General features: G+C 40.1%; 1 protein-coding gene across 1 annotated transcript in view; it reads right to left on the bottom strand.

Annotated features, from left to right (window-relative positions):
- The window catches only part of ptpn13 (protein tyrosine phosphatase non-receptor type 13), a 48,828-nt gene extending 28,208 nt beyond the window's left edge, over nucleotides 1-20,620 (bottom strand). The window contains exons 1-7 of the mRNA XM_042394394.1: nucleotides 20,171-20,620; nucleotides 13,914-14,033; nucleotides 11,045-11,211; nucleotides 9,452-9,517; nucleotides 7,435-7,620; nucleotides 6,991-7,078; nucleotides 3,841-4,473 (exon numbers count right to left, since the gene is read on the bottom strand). Coding sequence (XP_042250328.1) covers nucleotides 3,841-4,473; nucleotides 6,991-7,078; nucleotides 7,435-7,620; nucleotides 9,452-9,517; nucleotides 11,045-11,211; nucleotides 13,914-14,028 — 1,255 coding nt within the window. The 5' untranslated portion in view covers nucleotides 14,029-14,033; nucleotides 20,171-20,620. The remainder of the gene's footprint in view (nucleotides 1-3,840; nucleotides 4,474-6,990; nucleotides 7,079-7,434; nucleotides 7,621-9,451; nucleotides 9,518-11,044; nucleotides 11,212-13,913; nucleotides 14,034-20,170) is intronic.
- Between the last annotated feature and the right edge of the window lie 7,256 nt (nucleotides 20,621-27,876).

The following is a 27,876-nucleotide window of genomic DNA, read 5'->3' as shown; positions in this document are numbered from 1 at the left end:
GTGAACCTTTGCAGTACTTGCTTTAGACACTACTATATATATAATGTGAAGAGGAAATGAGTCAGGCAGATGATTAAAACTGATCATAAATAAACCTAAAAGCTGTTCATGAAAGCCTTAAAAACACCCCTACAATATTCCCTGCTGCAGCCCTTGAAGTCAACAAACTAAACTACAATAGAATTATGAAAATTGTAGGTTTTTGTGAACACCTCCCCTTCCCCTGGGGCAGTAGTGTTCTGTATTGTTATCCAAACTGGACCCGCCCCGGTCCGGAGCCACATGACCTGCTGCCAAGTGCCGGAAAAGTCCAATAATGTTTGGAATTCCCTCATCCGCTACACATGACTCCAATTACAGCCTGTAGGTCTGCTAGGAAAGTCTCTATTGATTGAAGCACCTTGGCACCAAAAAGGGAGGGGGGGGGGGTTCTGGGTGAGACAAAGGGGACCAGGTACAAACATGCCCATGCACACACACACACACAGGCATGCATACACACAATGTTTAGTTGTGTTCATGTAATACATATTCAATTGAACATGATTTGCGAACACGCGCACACACACACAGAAGGCTTAGAAACAGGACTTTATGCACTGTGTAACTGAGTGAAACCTGAGAGCACTGACCACTGCTGCGCCATCACTTTCCTGCAGGAAAGAACAGAAAAAAAGTAAGAGAAAAAGAAAGAAAAGGAGGTCTCTGCCAAGTAACACATCCACGAGGCCCCGCAAATGGTCTGTGCTCAATTAAGCCCCCATTCATACTATAGTGAAATAGCTCTGGGATGGAATACAAAAATATTTTGGCTTAGCCTTCACAGTCACTCCACGGTTTTGATGGGAGTAAACATTCCTTTGTGTCAGCATAGTGTCTAACATCAATCATAATTTTATATTCGTTAGAATCTACTGACATCAAAAATACACAAAGATAATCCTTGCTGGGAAATGCGCCCTCTCAGTCATAAACAAGCACACAGAGACATATACACACACACAGTCTGATAGGTGGGACAATGAACAAGGGGCTACCCGCCATCCTAATTTTCTTGTTCTGACACACTGCTAGGGGCAGAGGTTTAGCTCCTCTCTTCACACCATCGTATGAAATAAAAAAAAGTGCAAAAAGGGAAAGGGGAGGGGAGGGAAAGGAAAGGAAAGGAAGGCAGGACTTGCTGGGGATAAAAAAGCCACAGTCGAGGAAAAGAATGCCGTTGGTTGGTGGCTCGGTCAGCATTAAAAATAGCTGCCAGAAAAGCAGGGAGGCTGGAGGTTGGGGGGAGATGGAGAGTGGGGAGCGTGGAAGAACAGAGGTAGAAGACAGTAGTTTATTATATAAAACCATTCATCCCTCATGCTTCTCTACTGTCCCCAGATGGCTAGCAGACCCATATAGCCACATGTGACTCATTGCATAAAACTAGCCTGCCTATGGAGACTTTACTAAGAATTCAATAAGCTCCCGAGGAGAACTTAAAGCTCTTGAGGCTGACTGCTGAGGTGTTAAACAATTGTGTTGTGTGTGCTCGGTCCAAGCATGTGATTATACAAAGATTGTTGTTTTTTTTTCTGTGAATACCTTGGGTGTTTGTATGATTAGGCTATTAACAATTTAGCATGTACATTAGCTTATATCTGAGAGTCATATGTAAGAAAAGAGAGAGGGACATGGCTATATAGCATGTGTGACAGTTAGCAGCAGGCTAGAATTAAGCTGGCCTGTAATTAGAATCAGCCATTTGGAAACCTCTGTACTAGTGACTCATACATTCTGTCTAAACACTGTTGCCCAGCCACCACCAATGATACTTCATTCAAGCCAGCACCCACCTCTCATCCCACACGGTAGTTACAGACGGACACACAACCTGTAACTAGTCCGGGTGTCTGTCTGCTCACGTCATCCCATCGCTGTCACATTTTCACCTCCCTGTTGAGCCCAGCTGATGCCGCCATGCAGTCCCCCCCCCCCCCCCAAGCAGCTATACCCCCTTTTATTGCCTGATAAATTCACTATACCACCCAGTCTGACATTCCTATATATGTGGATGAAACAGCTGGGACTTTGTAATATTTTACGGGGGATTTAATTCATTGTCTCAGTAGCAGACTAAAGCCAGGAACTTTTCTCAGTTCTGAATTGTGGGTGACCCAGGAAGTAACAAGCATATTCACCAATGTAGTAGCCCACACGCTACATGCTCTGACCAAGTACCTGAACAACTCATTACATAAATATGTCACATGACCAAACTCAGATGTGTCACCTAGGGTTGGGCATCGAGAACCAGTTCCAAAATTCAAATTCCAAAGGGATCATTGACAAATTTTAATTTCGATTCTGCTCATCAGTTCCTAAACACAACATAACCCTTTACTATTACAAACAAAGGCTACATATCTGCCAGGACCTGTCTATGTCACGCATCAATGCAACAGCATGTCGATTTGTTTAGATACGAGCTAACATGCGTGTATAATGTCACATCAGTAGTGAAAGATGGGCTGCTGTAAACGCTAAAAAGTGTGGCTTCACTTTAGGAAAGAAAACGACAACAAAGCAAAGTGCAATGCATGTTGGGAAGCTAATTAGCTGCAAGTCAGGTTGCTTAACAAATCTGACCAAACACTTAACGTAAAGGCAGCACAGCGTAGATCTAAAAGACTAAACAGTGTTTGACGTCTTGCTGTCTCCGAGCTCGAGTATGTCATCAGCCAGTAGAGCGAGGGACAACTCGCCGCGACACATAAGTTACTGTATTCCTGTTGTCAAGATGTAGCTTTTCTTTTGTTGACTTTTTGTCGTTGTTCAGCAACATACAGGAACTCCCCAGCTGTATTCAGACTAAAAACAGTCCTGTGTAAAACAATACAAAACAAGTCCGGTTGGAGTAACAGATTGTTGCGTTTAAAGGCTGATCAGAAAAACACAGCAAAGCAGTTTGAAATAATCACAGACCGGATTTTTCAGCTGCAACCCTGTCTACTAGTGCGCACATGTGAAACACTTCTGTGTGAACTGGCCTTTACAGTAACAGCAGTAAAGTCATAGTAAACGCTTAAAAGAATTACGATGTTTTTGTTACATAAACATTTGACCTCTTTTAAGCAGAATCTGAATTGATAGAATTCAAACGATGCCCAGCTCTAGTTACACCAAAATCCCATTATCATGCAATACTGATGACCAGGTACTCATTGTGTGTGTCGCAATATGGAAAAACAAGAACACGGAGATAAAATATCTTCATTTTCATTGGACTGAGAAGGAGTTGCACAAGACTTCAGCTTGCCAGTCTCATTCGGGAACTGCTATTGTTTCTGTGTGATCAGCATAGTTATCGGAAAAAATGGCCAGTGAATAATTGTCTTTATTATCATGAGATAAATATCATTACTTTTCGAAATTGCGACAAATCGTCTCTCACAGGCAGTTAAAAATGTCTCAATCAATGACTCCCACTCCAACTACAGAAAAGACTGCTATTATATTACACAAACCTTTACTCATGTCATTCCACAAGACAGTTAAGATTATTCTTTGTTAATGGGAATTATTCTCCAACTGTCAGGAAAAGCCAAAATCTCTGTTTTCTTGGTTGGTTCAAAAGTGAAGATCATCCACAATATGTCATGTGCACAGTAGGAGGCAAGTAAAACTTCATACCATTTCGACTGACATACATTTGGCATGATGTACACTTTGTTGATTCCATACATAAACACACAACACATTACCTAACCCTATGGAATTAAAACATAAAATGTATCAGTCTTAGGACTGAGAACAGCTACACCACTATACTGCACTTATATGTTAAGAAAGTAAACTCACCATCCACTGCTTGCCTTAGAACCTGAAGTTTCCTCTGTCTCTCCTTGATCCTGTCATAGGCACCAGGGAGGCCCGAGCCTACAGACAGGGCTGAGTGGTGATGAGGCTTCCTACTCTTCAGCCCACCAAACTCTGGGTAGCGAGAATCCCTCTCCCTGGATGCCCTCAAGGGCGATTTGTGCCTTCCTATGGAGTGGGTACTTAAGGCAGTGCTGCCTCTCCGTGCATCCTCCAAGGCCCCGAAGCGAATAGCTTCTGGGTCGATACAAGCCAAGTCCACAGAGGAAGCCCAGGTCTTCCTGGCCTGACTTGGCCTCGGGTCTCCGCTGTGGAAGGGTAATGACCTCCGGTCCAGTTCAACAGGCCGGCCCTTTTGCTGGGGGTGAAGGGGGTGAAGATAGGGATAGGAGTGTTGGTGCGGGAGTGAGGGGGGTTTGGGGTAGAGTTCTGTGGGGGATTCAGAGTTGTGGTGATAGTCAGACATGGAATACTGTAGGGCTGCCCCATCATCCCCCTTCAACAGGTCCTGGATTGGCAGGGAGCCCATGGAACGACTGAGGCCCCGGTTGAGAGACGCCTGTTCCTGAGTCCTGGCTCGGTAGCGCTCCAGAACCCTGGGGGCGGCACTCCTCCCTGAGAACAGGAGAGAAGCAGAGTTTTGTTAAACCATGACCAGACCAAATTTTAATTTTGAATACTTACAAAGTAAAACCACTTAGAAGGTATTCAAAAAGAAAATAAACCTGATTGCAAACGGACTCTTAGATTATTTCTTACTTCATAAACGTTTTTCATTATTTCATGTTTTAAAAACAGACATTATGAGACATAATGTGAAATATACTTCAAATGGAACCATTCCCAGTGGATAATACACACTAGCCTTACATGATGTGATATTTATGATGAGAGGAGGGATTAACAAGGATTTTGAATTCAGTAAATGCAGTACGCTTCATTATGCCTACGTGCCTCTCAAACCTGGCATCCAGTTCTAACAGCATCAGCATGTCATGGCTCGTTAACACGGCACTGTCGGCTTTTTCTCCTTGGCTCTCATACCCTGACTTGGCTTTAAACAGACTGAGCACCTGCAGCAGGCCTCTCATGGCCTCTCCACTGAAATACTTAATGCTGACATCCAGCAACAGTTACTGAAATTTAGTAACTGATTTACTTAGTGGGCATATGTCCTCAAATTTCCTAAAATCAGTCACAATAAGAGATACAGTACATATAATATATTATGACACTGCTTGTCTAAAATCTAATAGTCTCTGCAGTTCCCTTCCAGCTGTTTGGGGACCAGGTGCCTTGTTACAGAAACTTCCTAACTCTGTTAAGAAAGATTTCACAAATCTCATAATTCATATTTTGTTTATATTCTTTATATTTTCTTTAAATTCAATTAAATTCATTAAAATGGATGGTGGATGGATGGATCAGATGGCATTCAGTTATAATAAGTAGCAGCAGTAGGACATTTCTGACATGTAGCAGCCATTAGTGGCAAATAAAAGTAATTAATTTGTAAAGTAAACCAACAGCAGCACAAGGAAAATGAAGAAAAATGGCATGCTGCTCTTGACCTTAAGGTGTACCTACTCTTTGTGCAGACAGTCTGATTTCTTTAGTAGCCTCTTTTCCCCGTTAATTAAGACAAACAATACAGCATAATGTGCTACAATAACTAATGATTTCTGGCACACGCGTCCAGCCCACCTATCATCATGTCTTTCTTAAATCTGAATAATGAATGTTGCTTTCTCTTCCATAAATTTGAAATATGCCTTTCCAGACAAGCTGTCACCGGAAGAGTTTATCTATGTCTTTTGTTTTTAGAGAGAAAGAGATAAATACAAGGCAAACATGTGCATGAGCGAGAGCAGAAACAAGAGGAAGAGATGTAGAAATGAGAGAGCACAGGGAGATGTTAAGTCCTGTAAAAACGCTGCATGTGGCGGTTTAATCTACAAAGCATATGCTTGGTCTTAACAGGGAAACACATCAAAGACAGACAGGCTGTCTTCCAGGAACTCAGGGAAACATAAATGGACTAGCTTGAGCAAATTTTTTATACCCCCCCCCCCACTCCCCAACAATATATTTTTGAGTCCAAGTTTTCAGCTAAAACTTGAGTGGTGTTGCCATCGAATGGACTACAGCAATGAAGAAATGGTGACATAAAATATCCAACAAAAAAAAAAAAAAAAAGAGAGAGACAATAACCGAGTTCCCCTAGCAGCAATTACAACTTGGAATCACTGGAATACAGGAGGGGAGAGAGCCGCTCCTTGAAAAGAAAGACGCTTAAGAACTGAGTAATACTCTTTGCATGTACTTTCCCTAGGGCTGGCTGGTGCTCAACCAGGGAAACAAAGCACTGATACAAACAGCAGACCAGCAGCTTCACTGGTGACTCCAAAATATGCATCTGTAATCAATGCCATGCCGTGCTTACATAATCGGGACGATGGCCATGTTTGTGCTCTCCTCTCCTTTCCATGGCCTGGAAAAATGCCGGAGTTCTCTCAGAAACCACTGGGAAGATTTGGTCATATTTTCCTGAATTAAATCCGATTCGAGGTTGCTGTATGTTGCTCCTCGTCTACTTTCGGTTCTTTCCCACACACTCAGAAAGTTGAGGATGCAAAGTGATGAATGGCTCGACAACCAGGCGAGGCATTTACATCTAATTAGGTAACTCAAATGTAAACATCTTCGCATAAAACACATAAACAGAATATCCGACCACACTCGGTCACGGCCTCGGGTGTATCGTTTGAAAGGAAGAACAGATAATGTACTCTCTTGACCTAAATATACAAACTATTTCAACATTATTATCTTATACTAATCTCGGATCTAGTGATTTGTCCTGCTTCCTGACTATGTGTCACTAATATGAAGATTACACAGAAAATGTGTTAAAATAGGTCATAAAACTGAGCATGGCCTGATTTTACCAATTTAAAGACTTAATAGAAAGCAGCCGCCTTTGTCATGAGCCATTGGCAGCCAAGAAATCTCAATCAATGCATAAATAAATGACTTTTTCTACACCGCTGAAAAAGTTCCCTTTGACAGCACACTGAGCAAATACAGCACTAGTTGCTCTGTGTTCAGTGTGTCAGCGTCAGCTCGTCTTACCTGAGGGTAAACCTTTGCCCCTCAGCCTCTCCCGAATCTCCTTACTCCGCTCCGGAAGAGACTCTCTATCAGTCAGCAGACCGTCCAGCTGCGGGAAAGACAGAGGGAGTGGAAGTAAGAGAGAAAGAAAAATAAAGAGCGAGGGTGAAAAAAAAAAGCAGGAGGGTGAGAGGAGGGGAAAAAAAAAAAAAAAAACATAAGTTAGAGGGTCATTCCTCCTGAGAGTCATCCATCCTGAAATCATGTTCTATCAGCATGAGACCCATTATCTGTTGTGCCATTCAACTAACTTACTGCGCTTTGACAGAGCAGATAAGCCTTTCAACCGACACTTAACTGGAAAAATGTTTGCAATGAAGGCTTTCTGGCAAACATCTTCAATAAAAATATAGAAAAAATAAGACAGGAATGTTGTATTTGACCTACATAAGTAAAAGTACGTACCTGGGAAAGGCTGCCCAGTACCAAGCGGACCAGTTTCCTGATATAAGAGAAGGGAGGGTCACAACTGGAGTTTCTGATGTGTTTGCTGCAGATGTCCAGCACCGTGCGCATCGACATTCGACTCACTGTAACATCATCACACATGTTGAGAAGCAGGCTGTTTAGGTGTTCCCCCAACTTCATAGGCTACATGGTAAACAGAAAAGAAAGACAGTTACTATACAAACAGTGACAACAGCAGTACAGTACATACTGTGAAAGTGACAAGAAGCTCTGTTGGTATCTCTCAATCTGATATCCTTATTAGCATGTTTACTTCCATTGTGTTCAGATGAGGAGGCACAAACCCATCACCAACTTTTAAACAACCATCTACTACATCTTCTCAGATTAAAAGGCTAAAGTTAAATGTCAAGAAATGTTAATTACTTGGCTTTATCCATCATTAACAGGACATACACTGACATTAGAACAAAGACATGAAATTTGTTAATTTACTGGAAAAGTGCAGACATTTCAAGCTACGTTAGTGGCGTGACTGAATGCTTGCAAAACTAATGACATCCCCTCAGCCTCAGCTGTACTTTCTGTTTACTGTTAATGAGCAAGATAGCATGCTAAAAATACACTCTGAACATAGTAAACAGTATAACTGCCAAACCACAGCCTGTTAGCATTGTCTTTTTTTTTTTTTGCAAGCTAGCATGCAGATGTTAGCAGGCTCCCAGAGCTGCTAGCATGGCTGTGGACTCTTGTTAGCATGCCATTTGAGAAACACACCACTGAGATTGGGGTGGTGATGCTGATTTTAATTCATTATCACCACTACATAATCTCTTTTTTGTAGTCTTCTCAATAATTCTCAAATGATCTTTCTGAAATAGTACTATAATACATTGGTTTAATATGTAGAGTGTAGTTGACGTGATCAGATTTTCAGTTTCCTCTTCACAGTGATGTCATTTTTGTCCACACTACATAAAGCAGGCTGTGGGTATAGAGCTGGCACTGTAAGTGAAAACAAACATGGTGGGTAAAGGGTCATAAAGCGTCTGTACAACCAGTGTATCCTCTTTATTTCAGGAGGAAAGGACTGTCTTTTATGACCCTTATTTACTCGCAGTAGAAACAATGGCATGCTTTTGGCCCAGTATTTGTTACTTTTTTTTTCAGCTGCTATGAGCAACTCCTTCATGGATGTTGGAAGCATTATGACTGGTGAGAGTGGGTGGAGCTTGATCCTTTCAGTGAGGCGAAGTGGATGGCACACTTGAATGACTCATCATGTCTAACCAGTGGGCGGTGCTTTCTCACACAATGTGAGCACACTGTACAGATAGTGTTTACACCTGGCTGACTCTTACTGAGATATAAACGCACTGAGAGCGAGACCATCCCCAGAGGTCTTGTAGATACTAACACATTCCAGAGAGGATTTAGAGCTTGCACCTTTTCTTATCCAGATTAGATTACCAGATAACATAATGTCTGTCTCGTGGTTATGAGGCATTTGTGCTGTATATAATTACATATATTAAAAAGTTGTATTTGGCCCAATACTAGTTCCTGCAAGGGCACAATCCATCTTCTGATTTGGCCAATGTTACTTGAACCTTGATTTATGTGTGACGCCAAAATCACCAACATACCAAGATACTGTTACACCTTGACAAAAATGTACTCTGGGTGTGGACCACATTTATTTAACATGCTGGCGAGGGTTCTAGTTAAAACACTGACAGAAGACACCGCTTTGTATTCCCAAGTGATGTTGATATGTTAGCATCCTGTTTCGTAATGCCTGTATAGTCTGTTCAACACTGTTTGAAATGCCTGATGTAGTGAAAAGGTGAATTTTTTTGGTAAGACATAAAGGCAAAAGTGATTTGCTAAGTTTTTTGAACACATTTATAGTCAACAACATGAGTCTTTGTTACACTTTATAGGTGTAAATAAGGTTACATCTTATCGCCACGCCTATCCATGTGGAAGAAAGTATCTGTAGTAATGAGTTTACCTGACTTTGGGGGATTTCATAGTCTGCTCCCCAGAACAGGGTCATCCCCAGAGAGTACATGTGCATCTGTGAAAAAGAACATCACTGAATACAACAACAAGAAAAGGGAAAAGGAATGGTGAACACACAAAGATGAGGAATGTAAAGGTTTTGTTTCACCGAGATGAACTAGGTATTAAAATAAGTCTCATTATGTCCAGTATGTCTGATTCTATTCTGAGAGAGAGAGAAACCGAGACAGTCTAAAGTGTAATAACTGCTGTAGTGAAAAGTTGAATTTGTTCTTATTTGGAAAGGAAAAAGACAGGGGCTTTCAGCCTAAATCCAAGAACATTTTTCCATTTTCCTTTACTTATTACTCTGCTCTCATTTCTTGGGAGAGAAATCACTTCCCCTGAATGTTGGGCTTGGTAGAGGAAAGAATAATTCAGGGATTGCCAAAGAATGCAACATAGCCTTCAAGGTCTTTTAGGAACAGAGCTCAGGCACAAATTTAAAGACACACTCACACTTTCAGAAAATGTGGAAATTTAAAAGCCGCCCCTTGAAAGCAAAAATAATACCTCATATGTTGAAAAAGTGAAAGGAAAACTGTGGCACTCGCAGCTGACGTATATTTACCCACAGTCTCTGATAATGACAGAAACAGATTATATTTTCTACACTGAAATAACTCAGCTGGGGAGACGGGCCCAGGGCTGGAAAACTGACTCAGCACAAAACTGTGTTGAGGTCTGTGGGACCGTGCCAGAGACGAGAATCCAGTCATGCAAGCTTTTAGCTCTTCTACCAGAGGGCCACAGTCGAATAGAGGGGGTGTGGTTCTGTATATATGTAAAAAAAAAAAAAAAAAAGGGTTGTGCATACCAGGAGATAATAAAGTTGTCACAGCTTCAGATATGAATTGCAACTGGACAAGGAGAGGAGATCGGCGAACAATTGATATGCATCGTCAGAGTTTTATGTTGTCCTGTTTTTCAGGCAATTAAACTTATTTTAACACCTCAACAACAAAAGGTTTCAACATCCTTAAAGGGACACAGCCACAGGAACACAAAGCCTGTTTGAATACAATATGTCTGTGGTGACAGATGCAACAACTTGTATTTGTATTCCTTGTATTTGCATTTTGCAGTTTTACACGCCACTTGTCTTGCCCTTAAAACTCAGAGCACTACAAGAGGCACTGATTGGGACCAATAAAATAAAATCCGCAGAAATATGCAAAAAATATTCACTGGTGATGGATTTATGGATTAGCCTATTACAGAATGTTAATGTATTAGTTGTATTGCCAAACTGTGACATGCAGAAATTTTTAAAACTGTGTCAAATCTTCTCTATACCCAAATAAAACAAACAGTAAGAGAATGAAATGACAACAGCTTCATTAAGGGACTCAATAGGCAACCGTATAAGACACTTCTGAGAAATGAAATGAATGTGTGGTTTAAACTACAAGTTATCACCAGGATTTTGCTGAAACAGGTACGCTAATTAACACAATATTTGGGAAAAGGTGATAGTACACACACCAGTGAAGCATTAGAAAACGCAGACTAAACAACTTGTTAAGTATCTCAATGTTTATACCTTCTCTATGTCAGAGATGGAAGTCAAGGAGGCCCCTTCCAGGACCTCTGGAGCTGTGAAGGCTCTTAAGTCCTGCTGGGTGACATACTCGTCTGTGAATGAGATGTTGCCAGAGGGCATGAGCAGGAGGGACCAGGGAGAGATGATGAAGCCCATGGCTGCAGGGTCTGGAGGGGGAGAGGGGGGAGGACAGACAATTCAACCATGTCAGATAACATCAGGAACCAAAACAGGAAGAACAAATACAACATCATCTTCCATTATTTAGCCACTGTCATTCATGCACACACAGTGTTAAAGTAAACTCAGCTTGATAGAGGCATCAAATTTTTTCCTGAGCATTTACAGCCTGAATGCAGCAACTATAGACATATACATCTACGGTGGATGTTTTTCGCTCAGGCTTTGGTGTTTATGGAAATTCAAGATGATTGAAGTAAACAAAAACATATGTTGCTTTCTTAGCCTGCAAGAAAATAACTGTTGAGGCATAGAAGCAGAAAGGAATGGCTACACAGCGTAATTCTCTTTTCCTACAAAGCCACAGCCAGCGCTATGGTTAGAGAACGTTTTAAAAATATACAAAGGAATGTTTGAGCAGCGCTGCAAAATTCTTTTCTTTGACTGATACTTTAACTGAGAGAGGAGCAGAGAGACGTACAGAGGAACTGGATTTGAGGCACCAAATATCTGCTTTCAAAAGCTGGAATTTACTAAGTAAATATAAGTTTCCTGTTTAAAACTTCTGTGACCGTTTGGAGATCTTACTCGAAAGTAGACTGGGTTACTAGGTGTATCCCACACAAATCTTTTTTTTTTTTTTTTTTTTTTTCTCTGGATAAGTAATAATAGAGCTTAGCAGAAGTGCATGACTCAGCCTGAGTAGATTTGTTTCTTGACAGATAACATATTAATCAACAGTTTCAATAAACTGTAGATACATGCCAGCTGGTGTTTGACTGTTAAACCTGATAGAAATTTAAAATGTCAAAATATGACTTGGGAATACACTATCTGATTCCCTGCTGACTTCAAAGGACAGCTCATTGTACTACTGTAAGTTCCTTATCTTAAAACAATGCAGTCTGTAATTCTGATAAGCTGCTATCTGAGTTATCAGGGACAAGAACAAAAAAAAAAAAAAGAGGTCATCCTCTAAAAGTGGATGCTTACAGACTGTACGGTATACCATGCATTCAATTCCACAAAAAAAAAAACATGCTATTAGAGTGACAGGCTGTCAGATGTAGCGCAGTAGATGGCCTTGGCAGAGTACCAAACACAGGAGCAGGAAAACAAACATCAGACAGAGAAACACACGAGTGTAGAAGACGCCGGTTTCTATATATACTTAAATAATCTGTAGATGGAGGCAAGAGAGGGGATTCCTTTGAGAAATCAAAAAATATTCACACGTTGCTCGTTCAAATAAAATCATTCTTATGCAAACATAACTAACCGCTACTGTTTGCACACAGGAAAAGAGAAGTGCTGGTGGTTTATTGTTTGACAATGTGAGTCTATTCACACTATTTGAAAAAGTACTTGAAACGTCTGTCATGTAAAGGATGTCTGAGTCAGTTTTACATTAGGAAACATCCTGGCACTCACTTTCACAGCACCCCTGAAACAAATTAAATCTACGGTATGAAATTTACTACAAATTTTAAATCTGCTTCAGAAAAACAAAGAAATTGACTTTTATTGGTTTTTATGGGGGTTCTTTTTTAGTATAAACCAGCAAAAACTACACTTTTCTATTATTTCATCATCTAACAATTTTAAGTGTGAATGGTTGCTGGTATTAATCCACTCTGTCTTGGTAAACTTGCTCCTTTACATAACTCAGTGACTACAGTATATAATAGCTGGTTCCGACATCTGCTCTTCAATTTTTAGCTTCACTCAGCCGTCTAAAACTGTACATGTGAGACCACAGTTTACTCAGAATGGCAACACAATTACACACTCAAGTAAAAAGAAGAATGTGTTAACAATCACAGGAGCACAATGCCATGTAAGGATTAAAAATAAAATAATCTAAAATACTTCAAGAATCCAACCTTGTACATTGTCCTTAGTATGTCCAGAAGGCTATCTCAGAAGTGTTAATGACATTTTTACACATTCATCTTGTAATAAATGTAACCTCAGCATCAAAAGCATATTTTCAGGCCAAAGTGATAAGAGCAAATTCTTGCAGCATGCCAGAATTGTCTACAATGAAACCAGTCAGCAAAACTGGAAGTCAAACTGGTTTATGCGGGAATGCATACAACAAATCCCACTGCTTCATGGAAATTCACACGGTCAATAGTGAACAGTTTAAATGACACAATTATCACATCCAACACAATCAGGTACACTGGAGTTTCCTATGAAATTAGGCACCACCCGAACAACGCAGAGGGCACTGCTGACTCATATCCTGTCCTGCGTCTCCAGAGTTAAAACCCCCCTTAGTCACCCGTAGTTTCAGTTTATTTAAGTGACAAAAAAACTTTGGAGTGGAGCAGTCTTATCTCGTCCTGCCTTCAAGGACAGGCACATCTACAGGCACGAATGACTCACGAAAATGATTGAAGCACGAGATGCGGAACTTGGGTGATTCAATACAAGTAAAAGTTTGCATATTTGCCAGGTCGTTTGTGTGACAGAACTGGTAAATTAAAAGGCTAGATCAACTCAAGGGATCGGGATACAAGAAGAGTCTTTCCCAGCCCCATCATTTACAAAAAGCTGTGGTGACAGATTTAGAGAGTAGGCTGTTCAACAGGTAGAACACAAGAAAATATGCAAGACAAATAAACATGAACTGTGTTTTGTGTGTGTGTGTGTGTTTCGCAGATTGGATTCCACATATTCATACCTTTGTGAAAGAGTTCTTGGAGGCTCTCCGCACTCTGGCTGAGCACTGCCCAGACCTCCTCCTCCTGGAGCGGGCCTCCTCGGACCTCCAAGGCTTCTGCCAGAGACACATGCATCTTCCCTGCGCAAGCGGAGAAAAAAAAAAAAGGACCATGTGATAAGTGATTTACAACAGAGAATAATACACCGAAATCCACCCGCATAAATCCCCAAAATTTCAACCATAATTTAGAGACAAGGGCAGATGCTTTTCTTGGCCTTTACTATACCTTTTGTTTGTTGTCTGTTTCTAGTTAATTTAGTTGAGAATTATAATCACAACACAATTCTGTGTGAATCCACGCCTCACTTGTCCTGACTGGCCCGACACTCTAGGATGAAAGCAAATAAGCCCACATTGCCGTATCACAACAATAACCTCAAGCTTTGATGCACTTAACACTGGCTCTGATCAACAATTGTGCGCTCTCATGCCCTTGGGCAAAATCCCACATCTTCTAAATGTAAGCTATCTTATCATACTCTGCAGTGGAGGAGGTAGCGCAAGCACATGATGCGTGCATGCACACACAGACATACAGTTTATTACTTTGGGCCTCCACAAGCTCCTCAACATCGCTATAAGACGGCAGCTTCCAACTCCAATGGACACTAATCTGGACAAGCAAAACACTTTTTTTAGTGCGGCCTTAAAGCTGCGAGCTGCTGTGAACATGAGTAATAACACAGACTTTTATTTCCTGAGCACAAGCCATAAAATTATGACTGGGTCAAGCTGAAGCTAGATAGTTTACATTACCTTGTGAACAGCAGTGATACAGCAATTTAGCTTTTGGTGAAGAATTTATGTAAATACATGGTCCGTTATCACACAGTAGTGCATCCAAGTGCACATGCACAAAGATTACACACAGGCCACAACACGCTACGCCTGTGGGAGAAAATTTGACTTCATCCATGTGACCCACAGGCAGGCTGTCTTACATAATTTGATTTGATTATGATTTTCATATATTGTGATATGAAGTGGAGCCACATCCGTTTTTAGGTTTTTCTCAGCTGTAACTGTCTACAAACCAAACAAGACGCCCAAATTAAAAAGGGGGATTTGTGGGTTTAAAACACCACAAGTTTGCCTTACACGTCCCTGAACGAGAGAAACGACAGATCGGATCATCTCTTGTCTATATCACCGTTTCTCTCTGAACTCCAGCTCCTGTGCTGCAGCAGCAGCAATGAACTCTAATCTTCCTGATCCAGTCATGATGTGATGCAAATGGAAGCAAAACAAGAAGCTCCAGAAACACTACTTCTAACTGAGCAGAGACTGCTGGCACCTACAGCGCATATACACATACAGTACAGTTAACAGTAGGTGCTAGAAGTCGGTGGTGGGAAGTGCAAAAGAGTAGTCAAATCATCTATTTGTGCAGCACTGAGAAAAGCTTGTGGTTAAGGGTGGCTGTAGCTTTGCATGAGGCTGTAAATATTTCTCATCAAGAAAAAAAAAAAAAAAAAAAAAGTATGATGATTTCAAGAGGGAAAACTGTCATATCTTTGTTTCAAATAGATTTAGCACTGTCAACCAAAACAGGTGCGGCCAAGTAAATCATCATTTCGCAACAACAGAGTATGAAGAACATATCCAACTATAGTTAAATGTGCTGGATTTTCTATTTCACAATAAAATGTGTCTAACAATTAAAACATTATGGATACCAGCTTTCAAGATTCAAAAGGTTTTATTTGTTACATGCTCATGCAGCGAAATAGAGATTGGCATACTCTTAAGGCTGCACAAAAAAGCTATTGTGTGCAAAAAATAATGATACTTAGAATAAGAGTAAAAATAATAAATAGACAAAAAATGTATATATAAGAGATCAAAAGGCCTGGCCTGGTATGTGAGTGGGCAAATTCTCCAGTATATAAAAATATTAAATGCTGGCAGAAATCAAAAGCACCAATACCAAATTTCTTGGCAGAGCAGTCACAATGGCGTCTGAACTATATTCCCCTTGAGAAGAAGGTTAACGTGCTTCAACCACTTCACAACGATAAACCTGCGTTCTCTGATGAAGACAACTCGAGCTAAGATTGATAGTTCTTAGAGTTTGTATTATAGCAATTTAAGGTTATCTGTCTACTCTACAATCTGCATAAAGACTAAAAAATCTTACAGCCCAACCACACCTGATTTTGCAGACAAATCTAAAATGAGTCACTTTAGAAATAATCTTTATTTACTGGGGAACCGTATATGATGATACTGTTGCATACAATAATGCTGGAAACCTGCCTGTCTTTGATTCATCCTCCGCTTTTTCTTTTGATCTAGACCTCAAAAGACTAAAAGTGTGCAGCGACCACATTTCCTACTACTTAGTCACAAATATTGGCACTGACAGAGCATAAAGGGTGATAAGAAATGTTTTTTTTGCCAAAAACTTGTGAAACATATGAAAGATAATATTTTCCCCTCATGACTCCTTGACTTAAAACAAATTCCTTTTTTCAACATTGACAGCTTTTCTGATGTTTTGAACACTTTCCCACAGACTTGGGCGAACCAACACTAAACACAGCACAGAGTATATTTGGACTCGCTAAATCACAGCTTTTACACAGGATTTCATAAATCAAAAACTGTTGGTCCATGACATCAAAGCAAAGCTGATGGAAACATGTATGAACAGGAAATGAGGCGTAATTCCTACGCGAGATCGACCAAACATCACTCATGTCTGGTTTGACGTGTAGCAGAGTACATGAGACCAGATTTGATCGTATTTTATCTTCTGTAATATTTCTGTTAAGAAACGATAAATAAGACTTTCTCCAAGTAAAGCCAAATGCCGAAATCATGGCTAATTACCAGAGCTTGGCGTGTTAAAAAAAAGAGAGACAAAGAAGAGGTTAACAAAGATGCCCTACCCTAACTTGTTAGATCAGATTTGGCTGTGTTCTGTGATGCTGCTAGGCTATATCACTCTTTTGCTAACTGCAATATATGAGGCACCTGTATAACCTATGGCATCATCTCACTATGTTTTTTATTCATTTCTTTCATTTAATCACAGATGTTAAAATGTCACAAATATTATCCAGAGATAGTCATTTCAGCTAAAAAAAAAAAAAAAAAAAAAAGTGCCAAAGTTGACTCGACATTCCTACGAGAAGGAATGCACCTGTTTTGTTGTGTTTGGCATTGTGAGAAAATTGTGAGCATACCATTCACCATACCAAAAACTCTTGGTATAAACTGGGTCAGTAGCCTCATTAGTGTTAGGTTTTTATTTCTGCAAGTAATATGTGAAAACAACATTCCCTTTATGATTCCAAGTTTGAAGAAGAGAGTTAATGAGTAAGCATGTCACAGGCCTGCATGTTTATGCAGGAATGCAGGTTAACCATTCTAGTCAATGGGAGGCGTGAAGTGTGAGGCGAAGTGGGTTACTAACCATCTTGCTCATTACCCATGAGAATGGGGAGAGCGGGTGCTGTGAAGACTGATTGTTTTGTGGCCCTTGTTATTTCAACAGAGACCTACAGTGGAATGTTTTTTATCCACACTGAGGCTGCTGTGCAGGCCAGCTCCTCTCTCATTGGACTGTGGTCCTGCTCATTATTGAGGGGGCTTAGGAGGCAGCGGCCCAAAATAGCGAGAGCAGACAGCCTTCGCCACTTCAACGTTTCATTTTCTTTCTCTTTTTCAGACGGTGGAGATGTTTGTTCCCAGGTATTCCCATGTATTTTCACACTGTAGCTACAAAGAAAAAACCCTAAACAAGGCTTAAGTCTGCTGCTGCTGCTGCTGCTAATTGTTTGAAAGTCTTGGCCACAGTCACAAGGACTTTAAAGAAAATAATCCTGGAAACGTGATAGCGCTCTTTTCTCTGCACTTAGGTGAAGCTTTTCCTTTCCTCCCACCTTCCTGTCTGTGACACAGCTACAACCCACAAAATGGATTTGAAAACAATCCCCTGAAAAAAAAAAAAAATGCACTGCATCTGAGTAACCCATACGAGAAATTTCAGTTTCTGCTGCTTTTCCTTCAATGCTCATCCCTCTATACTCGCAAGGAACATAAAGATCAGAAAAACATGTACATCTTTGTCTCCTTTTTTTTTTTTAATCCTAAATCCTTTGAAAACCTGAGTAGCTGCATTTTCAAAGCAATCACCCATAAAAAACATCATATTCCACTTTCATTTCCAAAAGCATAACTCATAACGTAAGATATGAGAAGGAATTTGTTCATATCCTCTGAACATTAGAACTGTGGTCTCAGCTGGCAAAGACATTTGGAACAGAAGCCGGTGAGAAGAGGTACTCCGCGCCAACGTTGAGGTGAAAGTCTTCCTGAAGTCATTCATGCCAGGAAAATTCAACAACAAACTCTGACTGAACCTCTTTTTCCCAGAATCATACTGTATGATGCAGCCTGCGAGCACAAGCTTTAAATTTAAAACACACGATGTCTAGGAAGGTCTGGACCAGAATGTCTTTTGAACCAACATGACTGATGATGTAAGGATTGATGTTTTCAAAATGCATGGCAAAGCAAAACATGTGGACTGCATGCTATTAAACTGATTTAATGCAAACTGAAGACATAAGAGTTAAAGAATCTCTCCCTAGTCGACTGACAGAGAATTTTACAGCAACTATTTTGATGATCGAATGACCGTTTTAGTCGTTTTTGAGCAAAAATGCCAGAAATTTGCCGGTTTCAGCTTCTCAGATATGAAGATCTGATGTCTTTATTTCATTTTGGACTGTTGGTCAGACAAACTAAGACATCTGCAGACGTCTCCTTTGACTGTGAGAAATTCTAACTGGCATTTCTTACTATAGACAAACGATTAATCAAGAAAATAATCTGCAGATTAAATCAACAATGAGAATAATTGTTAGCTGCAGCCCTATGTTCTTCCTTACTGCAAAACTGTAACGCGAGTAAAGAAATTGTGGTTTCAGTTATGAGGATTCACAGCTGTGTCTTACTTAAGTCAGTGGTCTTGTGAAGAAAACAGTAGCGTGGATGGAACAGAAGTGGTGACTCACTTAAATAAAAAGGGAAAACCCAATTGTTGGTTTTCATTCATCGTAACCCACTTCCAATTTGCAGACATGATTCTCCAGATTTTCTTACAATGACTTAACACGGGGTTGGTGATGGACACAACACTGGCCATTACAGCACTGAACATGGTATCTACCAATCATGGATCGGCCTCTCTAGCCAATAAGCCACCCTGGATGTTGGTGTTTTGTTTTTCAGCACAGTTAGGGCCAGTACCAGCCAGAAGGAGAGCCATGACTATTCCATGATTATCAGCCCAGCTCTGGACTGACGGCCCTCACTTCTCATTTTGGTCTCGACCTCATCCGCTCCATTTCTGTTAATCACAGGGTTGCTATGAGTACTGTGACATGCAGAGCATGGTTTTGCGAAACCTCCCTGCAACCCCCCACCTCCTCCCAACACAAACCCAACCCACTGACTATTTTCCCCGTCTTTCCTATGATGATGCACACACCATCTCCATCATAACCACTTTCGATGGGAATGTTCATCTTGCTCAATTACACAGCCACACCGCTCTCCTCTTTAGTCTTGAATGACACATACGGCATTCAAAACACTCGTGACCTTTGACTTTGAGTAACTTTACTACTTTTCTATGATAATGAAGGGGGAGGGGGTGCAAGCTGCCTTCCTACAACCCCCATAAAACCTTCAGTCTATGCTGACACATTAGGGCTCTGACTGGCTTTGTTAAGATTACAAAACAACAGGAAAAACTGCAAGATGCTTCTGCATGTTGCCCATTTTTCCAATAATGCAGGTGGATAAGCTTGAAAGCAGTTAGCTAGCTAGTTTTTGAAGTGGTGTCTCCTCTCTCCCAAACTTAAAAATACAGTTAGTGGTGTGTTTAAACCTAAGATGCCCAATGACAGACATCAGTATGAGCAAGTGCTGTTGTGAGAATAATATAACATAAAGCAATAGTTTCACGTCGAGACCCCCCCCTCCCCCCCAAAATATCAAGAAACAGGCTGTTTACTAGCATGAAAGTAACCGCTAGCGAACAGTTTTCAACGGTTTCACATGAAAGCAGCATCGGTGTTTCAGCGTCGCCTGAGCGGACTCAACTCTCTAGTTTTCCCCCTGTTCCGCTCAAGTTCGTAACAACACTGTAAAGTTTCTTCACATCACTTTTTTTTTTTAAAGTAAGTTAAAACGAAACTTACCGAACAAGAAGAGCTACAGAATCACTCGGAGGATAAATGTTCGAGCTCCGGCGAGGCTATGAGTGCGCACACAAACGGGACCAGACGCCATCCCATCCACAAAGCAACATCTTGGATAGTGGTTGACTATGCGGCGAGGCAAGCAGGCAGGCAGGCAGGCACAGGCAGGCAGGCAACAGGTTTACCTTTCCGCGCCGCGTTCAGCGATATAAAAAAAAAATCCACCACACAACGGGTATTTATTTCCCGAGCCGCGGCAGTTAGCTAGAATATAAACAAAAGTCTCTTCTTCGGAAATTAGCTGGAATTCCCGTGTCTGTCTCCACTACTCGGCATTTGCTCTGTACCAGCGAAGCCAAGTTACCATAACTGCTGCGGAGCGGAATAACCCCTCCCTTTGCCCAGCTCGCGTGGGTTGACTGGGAGTAACCAGACACCTTACTATGGCCTTCCATTGGCTCTCTGCTAGGGGACTGTCATTTAACCGTTTCTATGGTAACACACAACCGGGAGTAAAATGCACAGCGAGCGAGGATCATCTGTATGGAGGACAGAAAATGACTTAAGTATTAGTACATAAATCATTAAATGCATAAATAAATGAAAAATAAATACATTCCGGTAATGAAAAAGATGTATTTTCTGCATTTCCATGAATAATCTTTTATTTATTTGTTTGTTTGTTTATACTTAAAGGACCAGTGTCTAGGATTTAGTGGCATCTAGCAGTGAGGTTGCAGATTGCAACCAGTAAAAGGCCCTCTCTTAGAGCCAATGTTTGGTTTGTCCGTTATGGGTTACTGTAAAAACACTGCAGTGCAACATGGCAGGCTCATGGATGTATCAAAAGAGCTGGATACCGGACCGAAAATGGCGCCTACTCAATCCAATAAGAATTGGACTTTTGGCCCACTGAATATGTGGAGTAGTGTCTCTCTCGCTGGCCCCACCCGCAAGTTCCTGCTCGGCCCTCAGACTTTACATCTTGGTGACGTCGCAGATTTTTAAATCGCTTTACTCGGCTCAAAGAAAGTTTTACAAATATAAAACCTCAATGGATAAAAAATTAATGATAGAAAGAGTTATAATTGATTGTTTGCAGTTCGAGGTGTCCTGTCAACAGTTTTACAGACATCCCTTTTACAGTGGTGGTCTGTGGGGAAAATGCTTTTTGGGCCACGGGGGGATTTTTTGCTGCAATACCGCAAGTGACCACTGGGAAAAATACATCCATGGACAGGCTCTGCGAAAGAGGACCCGCTCCTTATGTGGATATAAAGGGCTCATTCTAAAATAACAAAACCACAACAATTCTTAGTTTAAGGTGATTACACACTAATGAAAACATGCTTATGAATATTATATTCTATTTCTGCCAATATCATTCCGCTAGATGCCGCTAAATTCCACGCACTGCACCTTTAAGTCCTTTTTCATCCTCCACACATGGAGACAGATTCTAGTTTGTAAAATGTTTTATAACGTTTGTATAGCCCCAGACCTCATGCCCCAAACCCATTAATTGCTCCTATAAAAATGTGCTTCAGTGAATTTCCTCAAACAGGCTACAGAGAGAAACAGAGAGAAACAAACTGTTATTTCATGTTACTCTGAAATGATGCACCAATGAAACTGCATATTTATATTATTAAATAGTCTTCAAAAGCTGATTAACACAACCTATAATGAAAGCAGACACAGAAATCTCTCCACACAGATTAGTTTATGAATCATGTGATGTTTTCTGCACCCTGGCATCCTGTGTGGAAGGCTGCCATTTTTTAGAAAAAAATCCAGTTTAGCCTATATTTCACTATTTCCCACAACATCAAAGTTGCCTGAGAGTCATCCAAGTAGTCAGGAAGCAATTCACTGTTGAGTACTTCCTTCCTATGGTGCACTACAAAGCAGGCCCATTTATGGTCTGTCTTTTGCCATCTAGTGGTATTTAGTCATCATCACATGTTGTATTATATAAATGGTGGCTGGTGAAAGGGCTATCTCTGCCTGCCTCTGCCTGTCAGAGCTAAAAGGCCTGATTATTATCACCAACCATGGACTGGAATGATAAGACTCAATTACATGATTAACACTGGTTTTGTTTGTAGATGGAGACTGTCGATTCTAATGTTCTTGAATATTCGACATTGCATATACTGTCAGCCATACATTTAAATACATTCTTTTGATTTTGTGTATTTTTGGGGTTATATCCCCGAATTTCTTGTCATGATTATATTAGTCTAAGCTTCAGATGCTACAAATAGCCACAGGAGTTATAGAATGAGACACATGTAAGGACCTGTTTTATACTTTTATACCTATACAAGTGTGTTCATCCTAAATGTACGTTTTCATTGCATTAGCAACCAATATGGAACAAATTATGATGATGTTTGAAGCTCCACTGACAGAAATGAGAGCTGAAAGAAATTACAAAAAAAAACAAAAAAAAACGCAAGGTCAAGATTAGAGCTGTTGTTTTAGCCCTTCTGTCCTTATATCAAGCAGGTTATTTTTGACTCACTTGGTTCTAATGTAACCTAAAAAATAAGGATTTTTTAAAGCCCAACTCTGGGCCCTGAGCCGCAGATATCCTATGACCCTGGCAGTGCCATTGGTGCCCATTCTTGATTGTAAATTGTACAATTGTACTCAATGAGCCTGCCAATCTCATCTGATAGACAAAATTATATGTTTTTTGTTACTTTTGTCTAATCTCAAACTTTAATGTTCTATTTAAGCTCAAGAAAATCTTATGTGACTGCTGTTATACATTGGTCAACAAGCCTGAAAGTGGGACGATTTCAATGTCACTGCACTTTTTTTTTTAAAATTATATTAAGAGTTTAGTCTTCATTAAAGCAAGATGCTAAATTAGACTGTTGCAATACCACTAGCAAGTAAAATCTAGTTAAAAAACCTGTAGTTGATCAAAACGTTGCACATAAAAGTAAAAATATTCACTGACATCTGTCCAAATACCGTAGGGTACATCTAATGTGCCAAAACTCTTATGAGTCATTATCCTATGTGGTGTCCTGATGTGATGTTGAATGAATATTCCTATTAGAGACTAATAGCTCCATTGATGGACTTATTTAGAGATAGGTGCGGATAGTGATAGTATGTGTCTGGCATTACATAGCCCTATTAGTACAGGATGAATGGTTAAAATGTAATAAAAGTTCTTGCCTCAATAAAGGGATTAAGACTTTTAATAACTTTTTTAACTGCCTCCTAATTTCCAGGTCGTGACATTTCCAAGGAAAAGAGGCGAGGAATGATATGAGTCATAGGTTCTGACTTTAGTATGTGAGCTGTCATGACTCTGGGGAATGCTTGGACAACCTTTATCTTTGGACAAAGTGCATGTGGTTGCTAGGGATGTTTAGCCACAAAAGTGTCTCATTTGTAAGGTACAGGCTTTAGTTTTTTTCTTTTTTCACTTTTGGCAAGTGTCGAAACTTACTAGTGTACAATAAAATGCTGCCATTGTGATCTGTTAGCACTGTCTCCTTTGACTCACCTTTAATCTCCTACCTTTTAATCTCTGTACATCACCTGGGGCAGAGAGGCCCCATCGTGAGACTGATAGGGGTAACAGTGTCGGGTAATGTCTTATCATGTGTAACAAAGGGGTTCTGAATTTAGAATTTCTTCTTCTTTCTATTTCTGTCAGTGCTGTCCTTAATGCCTCCCCATCAGAGCTGGTCTGAGCCCTAAGGGTGATTTGCACTTGAAAGAGTTGATACGCCTATTCTGACAGTCTTGGAAATGTGGGGCACCTGGTAGGTTGACGGCATGTGGTTTGCTGACTGGCGAGTTTAGCCTTTGGGTCCAGCTGGAGAGCATTAAAAACTTTCCTGGAGCTCTTTTTTTGCCGCCTTTGAAATTAGTTCCTCTGTCTGCCAAGAGTTAAAAAAAAACTTGCCATGTCTGGCAATAAAGTTTCAGAAAGCCATCAGAAATTAGCATGCTTATATGACCAGCTCTGGTTGGCATACATGTAAATCCCCAAGCTTTGCTTAGGCCTGTGCCCTTCCTTCAACAGTCCAAAGCAGTTTAACTTTAGCCCATTAGCCCAGCAGAAAGGAAGTCATAGATCTGGACATTCCAGCACTCAGCATCTCATGCAACTGATGGCAACACACTTCTATGACACCTCCTTGGACATGATGATGCCGCTCTTTGTTGTAATGCCTAATCATAACCTGGGTAGTGGATGATGAGTGTCCCATTCAAGCAGGCCTCTGTGCTTAAACCATCCTCCCACGCCGTCAAGTGTTGCTGAATTTAACTCGGAGGCATATTAGATGAGCCGACTCCACTGGCTGCAGTGTTTTACCAGTTTTACAAGTAGCTTATCTCACTGGAGAATGAGACTCCAATTCACAGTCAGTTTGTCTCATGGAGCTGCTTATTATTAAGATTTATCACTTCTGTCCAGGTGTGATTTTTCCATCATTCAGGCAAAACTTCTTGGCTAATTGATGCCATTCAGAGGTCCCCCACTTCTACTTTTGTACAGTCATATATCAGAGATATGACTGCTATTTCTGAAACTAATTCAGTGCTCAGCCCAGGTATGGTTTGAGAAAACCCCTGATGGGTGGTGGTCCTGTGCTGTCTGAACACGTTTTCTGCTCAGTCAGGGGTTGCGTCTGAATACATTATTGCAAATTTGAGCCAGTCTGCGAGTACATCACATCCCTAATGGCATTGCCTTCTGGTTTGAACACATTTATAATCTCAACAATACAAGTCTCAAACTCTGCAGGATGAGACTGCAGCTGTCTGACTAAAAGTATTAAGCTTTAAATGCATAAAATAATCATTTGAATTAGCTGTCACTGCTGCAAAGGACAACAGTGTATAAAATCACATTCATCTTTTAACCAAAGTGAGGTCAGGACACTTCTCATTGTCAACAGTCAGACAGTGAACCTTGTAGTCTGACTGTAGGAAATTATTATTCTTCCTCTTTTTGAGCCCTTTACCCTTGAAGCTAAAATCCATCATGTTTTTAATCAATGTACTGTGGCTGTTCTTCATACACAGCTGATGAGAAATGTTATTCATGTTTCTCGGGTTGCAGCTGTCCTACCAATGCTGCCTGTCACGTCAATGAATAATATATTCATGTTACTATTGTTGTAGTGATGTTTATAAGAGTCGGGGAGAAAAGGTCTGTTTTGAATAAATTCAAAGAGCTCTACTAAACAGAATGTACAGTACACCAAACATAGCCTACATGCTCCACACTAAACAAAGGGAAAAACATCTAACAAACTAAACATCTAGATATTTTTTATGGAGAACTAAAAAGACACAGAATATATTTGACTTACATTTGTCAGGTTCCACCTCTTCAAATCAGTCTCTGCAGCTGTAAAAATCAATTTCAAATTTACATTTTGTATCAATTAAAGGCTACCATGTGGGTACACAGGCCTTGTCAGACTATACAGATGTGACCTGAGGCTTTAAGGCTCATTGGCATGTGCATGCTGCCGTTAATCCAGACACATTTACAGATGGGATAGATGGGGCCAGTACAATTTGAATACTTATGTGTGGAACATGTAAGGCATTTAATTTGTAAAAACATCTTTTTTTCAAAGGAGATATTCACACATTCAGTTATTTCAGATGCACGTGCGTTAGAAAGCATCACTTTAGTCTTGAGAAAAGAAGATCCCTCACTCTAGTCTTGCTCAGTTTATTGATAATACTAATGTTTCCGCGCTAAATGAGGAATAAAGAGGAATAATAGCAATATGCCAGGGAGTAATGGAAAAACGAATACATTAAATAAAACAGATGCTTCAGCAGTTCAAATGATTATATTATAGCCTATAAATGTCTGTCAGGCTTTGGGGTTGGTAGAGTGCTGAATGACGTTTCATTTTTGAAAAAATGTAGCTACTAGGTTTTCTTTTTATGAAATTTATGTTAATAGATATGACATTTTGCCAATATGACAAAAAAGATTGGTTGTAATATTGTTTTTCTTTTAAATGCATACATCATAAAAACAAACAGTCCACCTTTAAGTAACTTAAATAAGATAAGTATATTGTATTCTTTTGTACATGTTACTTGTTGCTGTATGCATTTTATTTTATATTTTTTATTTTCTTTATTTATTGAAAGTGCAAGACAAGTGATTGAGAGAAGACACACGAGATACATACATATTGGATAGGAGGTATATGAGTAGAATATAATGGATGGATTTATAGTTTCTTATTGTACTATGCATGTGAGTGGTTGTATGTGTGTGTTTAAGGGAGGGATGCGTGTAATGATAAAGGAAAGAGAAAGAGAATGTAAAGAAAAACTGAATGAATAAATGCTGTACACATTTTAATGTATATCCTACATATGTCCAGTGTATCCTACTGTGTTTACTTACAATGAAATATGTTATATACATCAAATTTCCCCACAGTGCCTTGCCTTATTTCACCATCAAATCCACAGAAAGAGAAATTAGAATTAATGTTATTAGACATAGAAATTAGAAGTAATGGTTTGCTGATAGCATCTGCAGACACTGCATGCTAAATGAGTTGGTCGATGAGAGATGTGGGCATTGTGGGCAGCTCAGTGAGAAAAACCTGACCAATAACACCCGGCTCCATATTCCCATTGAGCCTCATGATCGCACTGGGCGGGATGGTACAGGATGGGATCAGAAGAGATGCTCCTATACACGCCCCTCCCTTCCAGAGAAAGCCTCCATGTGATCTATGCCTCTCTCTCTCTCTCTCTCTCTCTCTCTCTCTCTCTCTCTCTCTCACCCTCTCTCTCTTTATTTCATTTAATTTTGAGACTGTACAATCAGTCATACCAGTTCATTTAACAAAAGAACAATGACTGTGTACATTTTAACATGCATGTCTTATTTGTTACAGATTTTTCAAAATAACATTCAATTTCAATTAGAAACAGCTTAAAAGATGGAGTTGAATTAAGGAATTTAGCTTCATGGATATGACATTTCCCTATTAAAAAACAAAACAATAGTGCATAAATTGTTATATTTACATTCAAAATAAGTCATAATATTTTCCCCTAAATGATAATCTCGTGTTGTTTTGCACAATATATAATTCTCAAAGTCTATATGGGTAACCACAAAAACATACACTTTCTTGTTCAGTCTTGCAGAAAGTACATTTGTTATGAACATCTAAAAATCTTGAAATACACCTGCTTGTTGGATATATGTTATGCAATATTTTTACTCTAATTTTGTTTGTGATGAAGAATCTAAAAGGAGCAAGCCTTGCCTTACGCCAGTAGATGTCTGTAAAATGAGTGTTTTAAAAAAAAAGAAAAAAAAGATTTTCCACGTGTTATTATTTTCCTTGTACTGTACAGACAGAACTAATATGTCTATCGGCGCTCATAATATCATTTGTATAAAGAGTGCATACAAATCTAGGAACCTCATGTTGCTTTTTATAGCTTTTCATTAATTCTAATATACCATTGGGTATGGATTTTATTACCAAGCTAAATCCTCCCTCCCTCTCACTCTCTCTCTCTCTGTCTCTGTCTCTGTCTCTCTCTTTCTCTCTCTCTTTCTCTCTGTGTGTGTGTGTTCGGGCGTTGACGTCAGACGTGCTCCTGTTCGGTTGCCATGGCAACATATTTCCCTATACCCCCCTTCCTCTTTTCCCTCCCTCTCTCTCTGC

This window comes from Thunnus maccoyii, chromosome 19 (assembly GCF_910596095.1).
Source record: "Thunnus maccoyii chromosome 19, fThuMac1.1, whole genome shotgun sequence".
NCBI lineage: Eukaryota > Metazoa > Chordata > Actinopteri > Scombriformes > Scombridae > Thunnus > Thunnus maccoyii.
This window is presented reverse-complemented; position numbering and strand designations above follow the sequence as displayed.